This window comes from Haemorhous mexicanus, chromosome 24 (assembly GCF_027477595.1).
Source record: "Haemorhous mexicanus isolate bHaeMex1 chromosome 24, bHaeMex1.pri, whole genome shotgun sequence".
Classification (NCBI taxonomy): Eukaryota; Metazoa; Chordata; class Aves; order Passeriformes; family Fringillidae; genus Haemorhous; species Haemorhous mexicanus.
In genome coordinates, this window is record NC_082364.1 from 3,380,117 (window position 1) to 3,392,558 (window position 12,442).

At 57.3% G+C, this 12,442-nt stretch overlaps 1 protein-coding gene across 1 annotated transcript in view; it reads right to left on the reverse strand.

The window, feature by feature from the left end:
• IGSF9B (immunoglobulin superfamily member 9B) overlaps nucleotides 1-11,766 on the reverse strand; it is a 32,570-nt gene extending 20,804 nt beyond the window's left edge. The window contains exons 1-10 of the mRNA XM_059867001.1: nucleotides 11,700-11,766; nucleotides 11,010-11,207; nucleotides 9,416-9,562; nucleotides 7,808-7,959; nucleotides 6,622-6,739; nucleotides 5,545-5,686; nucleotides 5,273-5,418; nucleotides 2,812-2,954; nucleotides 1,888-2,028; nucleotides 569-685 (exon numbers count right to left, since the gene is read on the reverse strand). Of these exons, the coding sequence (XP_059722984.1) occupies nucleotides 569-685; nucleotides 1,888-2,028; nucleotides 2,812-2,954; nucleotides 5,273-5,418; nucleotides 5,545-5,686; nucleotides 6,622-6,739; nucleotides 7,808-7,959; nucleotides 9,416-9,562; nucleotides 11,010-11,207; nucleotides 11,700-11,766 (1,371 nt within the window). The remainder of the gene's footprint in view (nucleotides 1-568; nucleotides 686-1,887; nucleotides 2,029-2,811; nucleotides 2,955-5,272; nucleotides 5,419-5,544; nucleotides 5,687-6,621; nucleotides 6,740-7,807; nucleotides 7,960-9,415; nucleotides 9,563-11,009; nucleotides 11,208-11,699) is intronic.
• Between the last annotated feature and the right edge of the window lie 676 nt (nucleotides 11,767-12,442).

Consider the following 12,442-nt stretch of genomic DNA (forward strand, 5'->3'; position numbering starts at 1 on the left):
CCCTCACTGCTCCCAGGCTGTGCCACCACACCCTGCTCTATGACAAGGGACATCTTGAAGTCTTTATATCCAGGATCCAGTCTTTATATTCAGGATCATAAAAACAGCTTCTTCCCAGGGTCTTTGAAGTCACAGGGCAGTAAAGCAGCTGCTGACTGGTCCAGAGCCAAGAGACCCCTGGATGTACTGCGGTGACACATCCCCTCCCTCCACAGGAGGTGTGTGCTGCGGAACGGCACTGCCACGACTGCCATGTCCTGCTGGTGACACCTGGGAGCCAGGCAAGGAGGAGTGTGTCCTGTGGGCAGTGCTGGCGAGGCAGAGGAGGGGCCGGGGCGGGGGCAGTGTTTCAGCTTTGCGGATGCTGCCGTGTCGGTTTCCCGGGATTACTCGGCGGCCACAAGCCGGGCTTCCCCCACCCACCTGCGGGACAGGACGGCAGTGGCTCAGCCCAAAGCGAAGCAGCTGTACCTGCAGTTTGTTCTTACCGGGACAGAGTGTGGCTTCTCTGTCTGCAATATTCACCAAAAGCCAAAGGCACTGCAGATTTGTCTGGCAGGCCGGGTACCTTTCTCCAGGCGATGATGGGAAAGGGGTCTCCGGCAGCAGCACAAGGAATCAACAGCTCCCTCCCTGCCTCCTGTCTGTACTCCCAGCCTGGTAGCACCGTGAAATAGGGGGGGTCCTGCAGCCAAACGAGGGAAAATAAGGAGTGACAGCCTGCCCAAACTCCCATCACCAAAACCAAGCCTTTGCCAGACCAACCCAATCCCCATTCTGGGTAAGCTTGAGGCATTGCAAGGAAAATTGTGTGGAGAATGTGGGCTAAGGAGCCTCAGTGGCACGCCAAATTACACACCTGGAGGGAGATTCTCTGCAAAGAGCCACCACACTGGAGCAAAGAATCATGGAATCCCAGAATGGTTTGGGTTGGAAAGTACATTAAAGCTCATCCCATTCCACTCTCTGCCATGGGCAGGGACACATTCCACTATCACAGATTGCTCCAACCTGGCCTTGGACACTTCCAAAGATGGGGCAGCCACAGCTTCTTTGGGCAACCTGTGCCAGGGCCTCACCACCCTCACTCTCCTAATATCTAACCTAAATTTTGCCTTTTTCAGTTTGATCCCATTACCCCACCTCCCATCTCTACAGTTCCTGACAAAGAATCCCTCTCCAGCTTCCTTGCAGGTGCCCTCAGACACAGGAAGCCTGCTTTGACAACCCCACACAACTTCTCTTCTCCAGGCTGAGCAGCATCTTGCTTTTTACCTCCTCGAAACAGGAAGAAACCCACCCACATCACATCAGCCATCAACCTGATTTCCTCGCCCCGGCAGCCGCCCCGGCGGATGTGTGTGTCTGGTACACAAAGCGTTATCATCTGAACCTCGGCGAGACACCATGAATCACCACAGCTCCCTCCCAGGCACAGGACTCCGTGTTCAGGGAGGGAAGAGGCAGCAGCTCCCACCCCAGCTGCACCGGGAACTGCACTGGGAGCTCAGCGAGCCCCAGGCACCGCACGCAGCCAGAGCACGTGGAGCTCAAATCATCCATTTATTAAAATCCTCCTGAACCCAAGCCCGGGCCAGCAGGGCTAAGTGTTTTGTTGGCAAAGGGGGCATTCCAGGGAGATGTTTCCTCAAACTACCTCAGTCCAGTGTCAAAACCCACGCTGCCTCTCCAGCAGGATATTTCCAGCTACACCAGACAGGGTGCCCTGGGGGTTTGCCTGTGCTGGTGGGAAGCACATCTCCAGCCACAGCACAGACACACCCTCACCCCAGAGCTTCTGCTCTTCCCCACACAGCCCGGGGAGCTGCTCCTGGCACAGGAGGACACTGCTCCCAGCAAACCCGTGGGATTTTGGCAGAAGATTACCTTCAGTACCAGTCGGGCAGGGGGAGACTGGCCCATCGTACCCAGGGCGTTATAAGGCACACAGGTGTAAGTGCCGAGAGCATCTTCAGTGGCCTCCTCGATCCGGATCGACCCGTCTTCCAGCAGGTTCCAGCCAGAATACTGCAGCAGGGAGAACCAGGGAGATCGCTTAGCCAACACCCACCGCAGCTCCTTATTTCCCCCTCAGCCAAGCCCCCACCCACGCCCAGAGTGGCTGTCCCACCTCCAGGAGATGCCCAATCCCACTCCCAACAACCAAAGCATCTCCTCAACAGTAGAGAGAGGAAACTTGGGCAACATCAGCCTGTCCAAGCACAGCCACGCTCCTTCATGTAGCCCAAAAGATTTAAGATCAGAATCTAACACTAAATAAAACTTGTTCTGGAGTCAGCAAGACATCTCCACCTGGAGAGCTTAGGGCACCAAGGACCAGGAGGCCACAGCAGCAACAGCTTTAAATGGAATTAAAACTTCAAATCGTTAATATTTAAGCAAAAAATTTAAAATATTGAGTGTTTTCTTTAAATATTTAATGGCTAATATCCTTGCTCAGACTATCAAACCATGATTAGGGGAAGATGTAGATTTGTTAAAAGGGTCTTTTAACCACCAGTTGCCATTAGAAAAACAAAGTGGGGCCATCAGGAGGTGACTTCAGGGGGAAGAAGGCACCAGGTGTGGGTGACACAGAATGTCCATAGGCACTGTGGGCTCCATATAAGAACTGGAATTAACCCTGTCCACAGCTGATAAAGAAAAGCAGCGTCATCCCATCCATGAGATTCTTCTCTCCCAACAGAAAGGGTCCCACAGGTTTCTGGTGGTGCTCACTGGTGTTTGCTGAGGACGTGAGGGTCCGAACCCCTCTGTGGCCCCCTCTCCCCTCCCCAGGGGCTCTGTTACCTTCTCGATTCGCAGGGGACGCCCGTCCTTGTTCCACTTGACCAGCGTGACCGGCGGCTCCGCCTCCACCGGGCAGCGGATGTACCCGTGGATCCCGATGGGAACGTAGATGATGGGGGGCATGTTCACCACACGGGCAGGATCTGGGAGGGCAGCAGCACCACATTAGCATGGGGAGAGAGCCCTTCTCTCCTCCCAGCCTGGCTTCAGAGGATATGCCTCACTTTTGTAATGAATTTCAAACCCGCACCACCCTGGCTCCCACAGGCTGTTAAGCCAGGCTTGCTACACACAAATCCTCTGGAATACCTGGCATTTCTGGGAGGCTTTGCTCATGTCCAGGGTGTTCCTACCTGGGGCTCATTAAAGATTGCATTTAAGAAGAAATGGGAGACACACCTGCTCCCAGTTGCACACCAACTTGCATCCTGCTGAAGCTTGCGCTGCTCCATTACAGCACAACATGTGCCAGGTGTGATGAGCACCCAACACAGCCTGGTTTTACATATAAGCAGTCAAAGCTATTTCAACTGCCAAGCCTTAAAACACACACAGATAGGAAAAGGGATCTGTGTCCAGGCTGCCACGAGTCCTTTACCTCCCATATCTACTTGTACTCGTGCCTCATTGAGGCTGGGTCATGTTGAACAGCAGCCACCTCACCCTTTCCAAGATGCAAAAACCTTAAAATACGTATCTAACCCCCCCTCCACACTGCACCACCCACGCAGAGAGGTGTCTCGCAATCCTCCAGTCTAGAATGTGTCATTAACAGCACTTCTAAGAGCTTTTTAATTAAGTGCGAGTGGGTTGAAGAGAATCTAGACTTTCTTTAATAAGAAGCTTTTTAAAAAAATGTTATTTTTAATAAGAAGAGTGAGTATTTCTACAATCTTGTCTAGACACCGGCAGCACGAGGTTATGGGAAAATCCTGATGGGGCTTATGCTGCATTAAGGGATAAATGTGGGAGTTTTGGGGTGCAGCATCCCTGCACTGCTGATGCAATGTGGGGGGGGTAAACATTAAGGTGCTTAACAGGAAGGGATGGAAGATGTGGAAGATGGAAGATTATTGCTTTCTTGGGCAAATCCAGCAGAGTCTGGGAGCTCTGCTCCCAGCATGTCACCCCAACATCTCCCCAAAACCGCGCGCCCCCGGCAGTGGCACCATAACCCAGATTGCCCAGTGCCACATATGGAGCAGGCTTTACCCCCCTCTGCTTAACTCCACCTCTTAGGAAATGTAATCAAGGACTCCAGCAGTGCGGGAGAGGGTAATGGGATCGAGCCTTTCACTACTAGGTCACTGGCCAGGGGCCAGCCCAGCCCACTAATGACCCAGAGCTGTGTCCCCATCTGCTTTCGGAGGATGGGAAGTTCCCTCCAGAGGCATCACCCCGGTGTGGACGAGGTTTGCTCAGGAGGAAAACGGTTTGTGGCACCAAAAGCCAAGCATCCTTCCTTGTGCTGAAGCCTGGCTGAGCAGCAGATTGTCCGAGCCTGTTCTCCCTGCCATTAGAGCTATTTTTAACAGCTATCAGCCCTGACTAGCAGCCCTGGATTAGCGGCAGGGCAGATTTAATGGCCTGAGGCCACAGGCTTTCCCAAGAGCCACCCAGCTGAGAGCATCCAAGCCCCAAATCACGCCGTGCCTGGGCACAGCACTACTCACACCATCCCCCTGCCCACTCTGCCCCTTCATCCATCCCCACAGGGACCTGCCAGCCCTTCTCTTGGGCTCCCCACTAACCAGAACCAGGTCTAAAGGCAGCAGCAGCTCTAAGGCAGCCTTGGAAAACCCACGCTGAGAGCCCACTTTGCTCAGGCCTGTCTTTCATTATGAAATAAAAACGCCGAAGTCTTTCCTAGCAGAGCAATATTGCAATTGGAGCGGCGGCAATTGAGGCCATTACTGTGGAATGCCACAGGATGCCGGTGGCACACTACCCATTACCGCCCGGGGATTCCGGGAGAACGAGCGAGCGTGGGAAGCGCCGCTCCTTTTTCCTCCGCTTGTTTAGATCTTAGATCGCTTACCGCCTGAGGAATGTGACACACCGAGCTCGCAGAACAGAACGGCCGTGCCACAGCAACAAGCCCCCGAAATAAACACCAAAAAACACACCTTGGCACTGAGAGCCCTCACCTCACACCAGCAGGGTGAGGACAGTGAGGGAGCAGCCATGGGAGGATGCTCACCTAATTAAGAAACACTTGTAGCCAAGGGGGATGCCGGTCCCAGCTGAGCAGTGTCACTCAGGCTGCTCAGACCATTTGCTTTCTTGTCTCCCACACCCACGTGGGATGCTCTTAAGCTTTTTTGCTGAGGATGATTCCGTGTTCATCCAAAGGCTGCTGTCACATCAGCCTGATTCTCCCAGTGTCACACCAGGACAAGAGAGCCTCTGGGGCTGCCTGGGAGCCAGGTGTTATCAATCCCAGCCCCATCCCCGCACTCACACTGCACTGTCAGGTAGGCAGAGGCTGATGGCGAGCGGCCCAGGCTGTTACTGGGGATACAGGTGTATTTTCCAGCATCCTCTGGTTTGACACGGAAAATAATCAGTGTCCCGTCGATCAGGATCCGCACCCTCAGCTTCAAGTCGCTGCAGGAGAAGAGGAGAGGAGGATCACGAGGAGAGCCAGGGGCAAAGCCCAGCATATTCCCAACTCCCAGCACAGCCCAGGAGCAGGAGGAGGAGAACACGTTGCCCAACCAGCTATAAACTCACTTCTTGAAGTAGACGTTCTCCTCCTCCCAGTACCACAGGTAGGTGAGGTTCCCGGGATACGCCTCGGCCTGGCAGGTGAACAGAGCATCCTGGGAGATGTTGACTGTGATGTTCTCCGGAGGGGAAACGATAAAGGGAGGTCCTGGAGGGGGGAAGAGGAAGGTGTCACTCCCACCACTACAGGTGTCCCCACAAAGGTTGCTCGGGTTCAGCTCCATCGCAGCATTTTGGCTGGGAGCTGCTGGGGCAGGGCTGGCCCCGATCCTCTGAGAACCACAGTGACCCTACTATTCCCAATCCTTCCTCTAATCTCTGAGCTGACTGAGAACCACAGTGACCCTGTTATTCCAAACCCTTCCCCTAATCTCTGAGCTGACTGAGAACCACAGTGACCCTGTTATTCCCAACCCTTTCCCTAATCTCTGAGCTGACTGAGAACCACAGTGACCCTGTTATTCCCAACCCTTTCCCTAACCTCTGGGCTGACTGAGAACCACAGTGACCCTGTTATTCCCAACCCTCTTCTTAATCTCTACAGCTCTGAGGAGGGGATCCACGCCTGTGGTGCTTCTCCCAGGGCACACAGGGACACAACTCCCTTCCTCCCCTGCACTTCTGGAGCATAGTATCACCCACAGGAAAAATCCAGAGGGAACAGACTGCCAGGAGCCAGCAGCTCACCACTGCCACAAAAGCAGAGCAGAGGACACCCCATGCTCCTCTCTCTGCTGGTAGCTGTTGACCTAATTAAAGATTTATTTAATAAGAGAGGGAGCAAGGAGCAGGAGGCCTGTCATGCATCACCGCTGTCTGACGAGGCGCTTCATGACAGCCTCAATCTTTTCCCCGCTTCCCAAACAAAACCGAGCTGCCATCAGGGCCTGGCTGCTCATCAGCACGGCCACCACCGTGTCCCAATTAAGCAGATTCCTCCATCCTACAAACTGGATGCAGAGCCGTGGGGCAGCCAGGCACAGAGGCCTGGGGGGTGGCCCCAGGGTGACACCACAGCCCTGTGGCCCGTGGAACCCCCCATCCCAGCTTCCCAGGGGATGCTGAGGAGCTGGAAGGTCTCACCTTGGACGAGCAGGCGCGTGGTGTGCACAGCCTCGCCCTGGATGCTGTAGGCCCGGCAGGTGTAGGCACCTCTGTCCTCCCGGCTGACCGAGAGCACCGTGAGGCTCCCGTCGCTCACCTGGGAACAAGGGAAGACCCTGGAGCGTGGGCAGGGACCCCCAGGGGATGGGGGAAGACCCTCCCTGCTTCCCACGGCAGAGAGCTGCCGGCGCTTTCAGGGCCGGATGAGAGACGGGTTTCCCCGCTCTGCAAGACGTGGGATATTAATAAACCAACACACGCGTCTCTGCTCGACGCCAAGGGGAAGGGAAAAAAAAATCATGAAATAAATAAATAACCATCCCAGCACATTCATCTCCCTGAAGTGACTGGCAGGCAGCAGGCTCCAAACCGCTCCTGCCAAGCGCCCCAGCACCATTGGAGCTTCACAAGGAGCCTTGCTGGAGGATTCCCTGCCCCCCAAGGACCTGCTCCATCATGGGGGATGAGGAGAGACCCCAGCTTGGCCACTGTCCTCCCTGTGGGGCCACCTCTCAGCTGGAAGAGGAGCAGATGGATTCCCCCTGGGGACACAGCAGAAGGATGGACAAGGGGCTGTCACCTTTAGGGTAGCAGCACCCCCAAGCACAGGGAGGCCTCCCAGCCAGGCTTGCCCCCCACCTCATTCTGCCTCATCCTTCTATTTCAATTAGTAACAAATGATTCCTAATTACTCTCATTAGTGCCTGCACTGATTCCAATGCCTGATTTACCAATTACAGCTCAGGGGGGAATCTCTGCCTGGGAGCCTCTGGGATGCAAAAAGGGTCCTGAAGGGGAGGGGAGGAGAGGAAATCCTCCCTGCTCAACCCTGCCCTGCCCTGCTGGGGGGACACTACCCCAGGCTGCAGCCCCCACCCTATCTCCAGAGTCTTGGCCCCTGGGCTGAGTCTGCAGGGAGCAGGTCAGGTGCAGGGCTGTCCCAAGCACTTGGAGGGTCTCCAGCCTGCACCCAAGGGCTGGCAGCGTTACAGGCTGCTGCTCAGCAGGGATGGGGTGGGGGAAAATGGGCATCTCACCAAGGAGAAGTGCTGAGAAAGCACGGCTGGCTCCAGGCACGGCGGAGCCACCACCACCGTGGTCCCGTCAATACTGTCCCTGCCAGCTCCCAGCCCAGGAGTCCTCACGGCAGCCCTCCCCCACCTACCTGGTACTTGCCATTGGCACCCAAAAGGTCTCCCTCCCTGAGCCAGGTGACGATGGGCTTGGGGTTCCCGAACGCCATGCAGGTCAGGGTGACGCTGCTGCCCTCCTTCGCCTCTACGTACTGCGGCGGGGTCTCCGTGAACGTGGGGGGAGCTGGGGGCACACGAGACCACCGGGTCACCCGTGGCCACTCCGGGTCTGGGGGCACACGGGGACAGAGGGGAAGCTGCTGCCTGCGCACAGGGGACGCTCTGCACATCCCCACGGCAGGGCTGCCACCACCCACCCCAAAGGCAAACGGGGCTGCACGGACAGGGGCGTCCCTGGGGACACCGACCAAGAGGTGCCACGTCGCACCCCAGCCCTGTCCCCTCTCCTCCCCACCAGCACCGCGTCCTCCCCCCACCCCGCTGCACATTAACTCGCTATTGTCAAAACATGGGAAAACACCGCAGTGCAGATCGAAAGGCTCCTTCCTGATGAAAGAGGCTGGCAGGATTACAGCCCGCCCCTAATTACCCGCGGTTGTTAAAGCCCACTTTAGAGGAAGACAGGTTGGCAATTTAATCTGCTTGGGAGAAAAAAAAAAAAAAAAGAAAAGGAATTATATTTTGTTTCTCCCCAAATGATTTTTATTTTCCCCCTAAGAAAATTAAGCGTTGTAATGCGCTGGGGGAAAGCCACAGCCCTCACCCTGAAAGCAATTCCTCGGGCTGGGAGGATTATGGTTATTATATTGTTATTAAGCCCCTGCACGCCCCGTGCTGCATAAAGCCCCAAAACTGGCCCATTTTGCCAAGGGGAGGGACAGGGCATCTGGGGCCATTTTCCAGCCCCTCTGCCTGGCGGTTTGCAGGATCTGTGCACGTGGCAGAGGTGAGCCAGGCACCACCATTCTCCTCCTTCCTCCTCCTCTTGCTCTCCTTCCCAAGCCCTCGGAGCTCATTAGCAGGTTGGGGGAAAGCAGGAAGCAGCAGGCAGGGCAGCAGGCAGGGATGGGGCTGGTGGCCTGCACAGCCCCGCTTGCAAAGCTCCTGCTCACTAATTGGGCTCAATTAGGTGGCTCTACTCTGTGCCACAGCACAGCCATCCCCCCAAAGGTTAAATTAATTGCACAAGGTCAAGGCAAGACCAGCGAGGAGCTGCCAGTGGCCACATCTCTCCAGCCACCCCACTGCAGCAGGAGAAGCACAGCCCTGCTGCTGGGCTAAAAATAAAGATCTCTCTCCTGATGCACAGAATGACAATTTGTTAATTAGTTTAATATACAGCCTTAATAAAATGAAAAAGTAATTTGAGTAAATCTGAATTTCAAGAAAACAAAGATTTGATTTTCTGATCTGTTTGTTGAGAGGAGATTCATTCCCAGCCCCGGTTCTTGACGTCTCTCCTTTAAACAAGCTCCATGTAATTAAACTGAGGAATCCCTAATAAAGCTTTGTCCCTTTTGAAGTCACACCCTGGCCGGATCAGCCAGCCTGGATGGCTTCAGGCTGGCGTGTCTGCCAGGCACAGATGCCACTGAGGCCCAGCATCCCCCAGACATCCAGCATCCCCCAGAAATCCCGTTTTGGCACCGCAGGGATGCCGCAGCCCCCGGCCCGCTCACCATTGACCGTGAGGTGGACCCAGCTGCCGTTGTGGAAGGTGTCGTACTGCTGGTCCAGCATGAGCACTTTGCACTCGTACCAGCCCTGGTCCTCAGAGCGCACCTGCTCAATGCGCAGGGAGGCTTTGTCGTGCAGGCTGGCCCGGCCTGTGGGAGAGCACAGCGTTGGCACCATGTCCCCAACACCAGAGCACCCCCCAGAGCACCACTGCAAGGGACATCCCATCCCAAACTGGTGCAGCTCCCAGAACATCACTGTGGGGAACAAACCATCCCAAACTGGTGCAGCCCCCACAGCACAGCCACAGGGAACACCCCATCCTGACACCAGAGCAGCCCCCAAAGTATCGCTGCAGGGGATGCCCCGTCCTGACACCAGAGCAGCCCCTCAGAGATCTCTGCAGAGGACACCCTATCCCAAACTGGAGCAGCCCCCAGAAAATCACTACAAGGGAAACCCCATCCCAAACTGGTGCAGCCCCCAGAGCATAGCCACAGGGAACACCCATCCCAAACTGGAACAGCCCCCAGTGCACCATTGCAAGGGACACCCCCATCCTGACCCCAGAGCAGCCCCCCAGAACATCACCACAGGGGACACCCCATCCCTGTGTGGGCACTGTCCTGGTTTGGGGCTGGCTGAGCCCTGTGGTGTGGCTGCAGCTGGTGGTGCCAGGCTGGTGGTGCCAGGCTGGTGACACACTCACCCATCTGGGGACGGCAGAGCCAAGCTGCCAGGGCCAGGCAAGGTGCCTGGAGCAATGTCTGCCCGCAGCGACACCGGCCTTCTGCTCCCAGCCGGGGGCTGGCGGCGGCACAGCCGGCACACAGGCATGCCCCAAAGCTTTTCCCCGCCTGGGAGACTCCCAAAAAGCAGGGCGGCCCTGAGCTGACCCTGTGCACAGCCCCAAAAACTGGGTCAGGAGCAAAGCAGCCTAAAGCTCCACCCTGGTGCAGTGGCCACCGGGCTGTGGGATCGCTCATTCCTGAGCAGAGTTTGGCAGGGCTCAGCTGGTGCATCTTCCCTGCTGCTGCACTTCTTAGAGAGAAATTTGGGCAGAGTCCGGTAAGAGCCAGGGAAGATTCCCAGGACTGCATTCCACAGGGAAAGAGATACCACAGCATGTCTGTCCTGCCACACCAACCTTCTCAGGGCTGGTTTCCAGCTCACAGATCCCACCAGAGGGACACCGGCCACGTGTCACAGGCAGCACATTGGCAAGCAGCCACATGAGTTCTGCAGCTCCAACCTGTCACCTCCGCCCAGCACGTGGCCCTGGCTCCATCCCCGCTGTCCCCCAGCACCCCTCCCTGGGCTCACAGCTGCTCTGGGGCGCAGCGGCGGCAGCAGCAGCCACCGCCACCACGCGTCACCCTGGGTTTCTCTGCCTCGCTTGCTCCCGTCCCACGCAGCCCAGCTGGCTTCCTAACGCTGCTGCTTAATTAAAACCAACTGGGTGGAAAGCGAGCAACGAGAGGCAGAGCCCGCGTGGTTTCTGACGGAGGAACGGATGGAGCGGAGCCGCGCGTCCCGGCCGTGCCGCAGCCGGGACCCGGCACCCTCCCCTCGTCCCCCTGCGCCCTCGGGACTCACCGGCATACTCTGGGTCCACATGGGGAGGGTAAAACCCAAACTTGATGAAGATGGGGATGGGGACGCCAAACTTGAACCACTCCACGACATAGGGAGGGGGCTGTCCCGTGAGCGGGTGGATCACATCGCATCCCAGGATCACGCTCTCGCCAGCGCGAGCGGTCACGAACTCGGGCTCCTCCCTCGAGCCAAGGGCACCTGCAAGGGGGCAAAGGAAGAATCTGTGGCTGATCCCACTGCTGGTGCCCAGCATCGAACCAGGATACCCATTCCCAGCCACCTGTCTCCAACAAGGGCAGCCTGTGGGTCACCCTTGCCCCAAAACCAACAGAGGGCCCCAAGCCCTTACACTCAGCTCCAAGGCCACCCCTGAGCTACCACAGGAGTCAGGACAGTGGCCATCAGCACCCCAATGCTCCAGGACACCATCCCAACCTCTGCACCAGGGCGAGGACGATGCCCAGTGACCCCGCAGGGGTTCTGGGGACCCCTGCTCTCAGTAGAGGGGCACAGAGCATGCCTAGCACTGCTCCCCACATAGCAGCACCATCTGGGCTACCCTGTATCCTTGTGGCAGGGAAAAGGCTGCATTTAGCTTGTGCCCCTGCATCCTCCAGCAGGCAGGACTGACCATGCAGGGACCCCTGGCCACAGCTCTGCTGTGCCAGCCCTCGGACCCAGCTTTCCCACCGGTGCCAGGGTGGGCCGGGCCCCCAGAGCCACCATGCTCCAGCCAAGCCCACATGTCCTCGGGCATCCCTGGGAGCCCCTAGCCTGAAACCCGTCTGCGACCTGCGCATCGGGTCTGTCACCCTGCTCCTCCCAGCTGCCTAATTACAGGGGACTTTGGTCTCAGCTCCGAGGCTGCTCCACCCCGGCTGTGCCGGCTGTGCCGCCCTGCTCGCTGCAGCCTGGCGTCATCCCGCTCTGCCAGCAGCAGCAAAGCTGCATCCTCAGCACAGCGTTCAGAGAGGGAGAGAGAGGGAAACCCAGGGCTGGGAGAGAGCCAAACAGGGGGTCCCCAAAACTAGGTTTAGACCCACATCGCCCTCCCCATCAAGGAAGGGCCCCCCATTTTCCTGGCACACGCGGCCGCTGGCTGTTCCGGGGGGGATGCTCGGGGAGGGATGCTCGGGGAAGCACGTTCCCACTCCTCCGCGCTGCTCCTCGGGGCCGCCGGTGATTGGCGGCGAGTGACATCACCGCTTCCCCGCCGCGGGAGCCGAGCATCACCGAGCATCACCGGCTATTTTTGGCTCTGGCACAAGCGCGTACCGGCGAGAGGCCCGTGATGTGCCACCCCACGGGCCCACCAGCCGAGTGTCCCCACAGGAAGAGCAGCAGGCAGAGCTGGCCGCCGCTCGCACATGGCACGCAAAAGGTGTGTCCCTGCAGAGGGTCACAGCCTGATGGTCACCCGAGCCCCCACGCCA